The 3413-nt window shown below is 36.4% G+C and overlaps 1 protein-coding gene across 1 annotated transcript in view; it reads right to left on the bottom strand.

The window, feature by feature from the left end:
• Positions 1-2017, bottom strand: part of SGCG (sarcoglycan gamma) — a 79211-nt gene extending 77194 nt beyond the window's left edge. The window contains 1 exon segment of the mRNA XM_017874489.1: positions 1956-2017. Within this exon segment, the coding sequence (XP_017729978.1) occupies positions 1956-1979 (24 nt within the window). The 5' untranslated portion in view covers positions 1980-2017.
• Between the last annotated feature and the right edge of the window lie 1396 nt (positions 2018-3413).

Raw genomic sequence — 3413 nt, 5'->3', positions numbered from 1 at the left:
ATATATATATATATATATATATATAATGATAAATTTATTATAATTGAAAATGTTGGGTTCTAAAACACTAGCAAAAGAGGCAACAGAAAGGTAGATACAACATGTAGCTCTGAAATAGTCTCTATTCATAAGAGCTTACAGTATGACAACAAATGCATAATAACTATTGGGAAACATACAATTATTCAATAAACGGTGTTCAGGAAACCATTTGAGGATAAAAATCAAATTAGAACCTCTCCTCATATAAAATATTTGGAACAGTAGTCTCTTAATTTGGAAAAGGAGGCATTGTAAAGAGCATTTATATACCCGGAGTGATGGTGCTTTCCACATTCTAACACACCACACAAAGGTTATCATCATCATCATCATCATCATCATGCTCATTATTATAACTGTCATCATTTATGACTACCCAGGAATTAAAAACAGATTTCCACATAGCTGTATGTGCTTCTCAATATATTACCAACAGTGTGGTGGAACCCAGACTAGATCATCAAACAGAATATACTTTGAGATTAAATTAAGAGTATCAGGACAACCGGCATAAGTCTACATTGAATCAATTAGTCCACATCATTTTATGCAATTAACAACTGAGACCTATATTACAGTTGTATCATCAACTGTATTGATGCTTTTGCTACTAACCTGGACATTTCACATACAAAGAAAAGTCAGTGTTAGACAACAATGTATATATACCTCTCAGCAAATTTTGGAAAGCAACAACTTTAAGACCATACTTATTTTATACAACAATTTACTCAAGTGCATTTGCAAAGAGATGGAAAAATTTGTGAGGGAATATCGAGGTCCATTAAACATCATATTTTGTTAACAAAATAATAGACTAGTAAATTTTTATAGTAATGTTGGATCCATCAACCTGTCTGCAAACCCTTTGGTAATTTTTTGTTATAAATCTAGTAATAAATTTGTGTCATTCCTTCTTGGTCATTGCTAACTTCATATACACAAACACCTGTGAAAGTTATCTTTCATATTTACACATTTTTTGAATCATAAAATATTTATTGGGTACCAAATTATATGTATGGCACTGTGATATGGCTGAGGATTCAAAAAAGTATAGTGTTCTACTGGCCCCTGAATTTCTCTGACACAAATAGATACACCCCTACTATAGACAAATTCAGGGGTTCTGAATGGAACTTGCACAAAGAGTATTGGAGAATTTGGGGAATGCCTCTCAGAAGACGTGAGATTTGCATTGGGTCAAGCTGGAAGGGTGCATCTTGAAAGAGTTTTAGATATTTAGTAGAATGTCCATGATAATTCTGTCATGGAGAGATTACTCTGGAGTAACATGTTCAAGATTCTAATATGCTTCATTGCTAAGAAAAGGTAGATGGCCGGGCGCGGTGGCTCAAGCCTGTAATCCCAGCACTTTGGGAGGCCGAGACGGGCGGATCACGAGGTCAGGAGATCGAGACCATCCTGGCTAACACGGTGAAACCCCGTCTCTACTAAAAAAAAATGCAAAAAACTAGCCGGGTGAGGTGGCGGGTGCCTGTAGTCCCAGCTACTCGGGAGGCTGAGGCAGGAGAATGGCGTAAACCTGGGAGGCGGAGCTTGCAGTGAGCTGAGATCTGGCCACTGCACTCCAGTCCGGGCGATAGAGCGAGACTCCGCCTCAAAAAAAAAAAGAAAAGAGAAAAAAGAAAAGGTAGATAATTATCCTCTTCTACATATCTCATTTTTTGGATACTGTCTTCTTTGAAATTGTTATTTCACATTTTGTGCACATAGTCTTGTAAGTTACTGAACATCTGAAATTGGTCTGACTTCCACATTTGGCCGTTATGTATAGCCTACATCTTATTGCTGTAAGATGATGGCAACTATCCACAAAATATGTCTTTGTTTAGGTCTTTTTTTTTTTTTTTTTTTTTTTTTAACTCTCAGCTTACTCTATTAACACTTACTAAATCATCCACGCTGGAATCCATATTTCCATATTGTACCAGTGGGGTGGTGGTTTTTGTCTGAGTGCAACTTTTCACATTATTTTTATAATGAGAAGTTTAACAGGATAGCAGGTACTTTTCATGTTATACTAAAATAGAATAAAATAAAGAATAACTTTCGTCAAAGGATTTCATAATTTTGTGCCAGGTTTAAACTGAGCATTTAATTAACATAAATAATCACTAATGGTCCTTGTTCCATGAGTGTGTGTGTGCTATCGAAAAATCACAGATTGAACATAATCCTAATGAAAACCAAGACTCTTACCCAGTCTGAATCCTAAGCTAATATTCTTTTCACTGTTTTTACAGTGTCTCAAAATAGGCTTTTCTAAATAAAACCTAATCAAGTACATAAGATTAGTTGGTTTATAATTTCAAGATACTATCTTTGTTATCATTTGTGAGAAAAAACTATGTTACCAGAAGACATTAACTGTTTCCTATTATTGGTAGAAATGGGAAGAAAGTGAATAGATCTGCATCGGGAGCCCATTAGTTTTGCTATAACAATATTCCCTGCGACAGGAAAGTGCGTCCTAGTTCCAGTTGGGGCTGATGAACGTCCCTCCTTGCAGCAAGAGCCTATAGCTTAGGAGACCAGGTGTGCTGTTGCCTTCTTTTTTTCCAATTGCTGTAATATGGTTAAATCACTCATAAAAATTATAATAAAAGAGAAAATTGAAGGCATATCCCTGTGATAAAAATTAAAACTATAGTGCTATTTGTATCTTTAGACACTGGTAATAATGGGATTTGTATCACTGATATCCACGATAATGAAATTCCTCTGTACTTGGAATAGCTCTAGGTTTATCTTCCTCCTCCAAACTCAGTCTTGATAATATCTTGTCTTCTAAGAAAGAAAATTCCATTAAGTTAGTACATGTTCCTACTGTCTGTGACCTCTGCTTCAACCCTACTCTATTACAAGTAGCATATAAATCCAACATTTCAATTTGGTTTTTGGACTGGAAAGCACTGATATAATACCTTTTAGAAAGACATAAATAATTTGAGAAAATGCCAGGTACTGGTTAAAAATGCTACAGTGTCATATTTTTCTTTTAATCACAGTTCCATTCATTTGAAAAACAAATGGGATGGAGATGCAGGTGGTTTAAGGCATCAATATCACACTGCTGAAAATCAAATGACAGTGTGAGTTGGGCATCATTAAGGCAGGGATGGAGGAGAACAGCAGGGGATAGGGTTGGTCTGGGCACCAGATACCTCTCTGCCACCAGCACAGTGTAGAGTAAGGCAGTTGGAAGACCAGTGGTAAAATGTTTCTAAATGGAGCCACCAAGAATGTCAGATAGGCACAGCAAAGAAGTGGACGTCTCTTCCTTGGTTTGTGTGCCAGATAATACACCACTGCTCTTCCTTCCTACACGTTGCTTTCCCTGGGGAGAT

Source organism: Rhinopithecus bieti, unplaced genomic scaffold, assembly GCF_001698545.2.
Source record: "Rhinopithecus bieti isolate Rb0 unplaced genomic scaffold, ASM169854v2 scaffold_8350, whole genome shotgun sequence".
Taxonomy (NCBI): Eukaryota; Metazoa; Chordata; class Mammalia; order Primates; family Cercopithecidae; genus Rhinopithecus; species Rhinopithecus bieti.
This window is presented reverse-complemented; position numbering and strand designations above follow the sequence as displayed.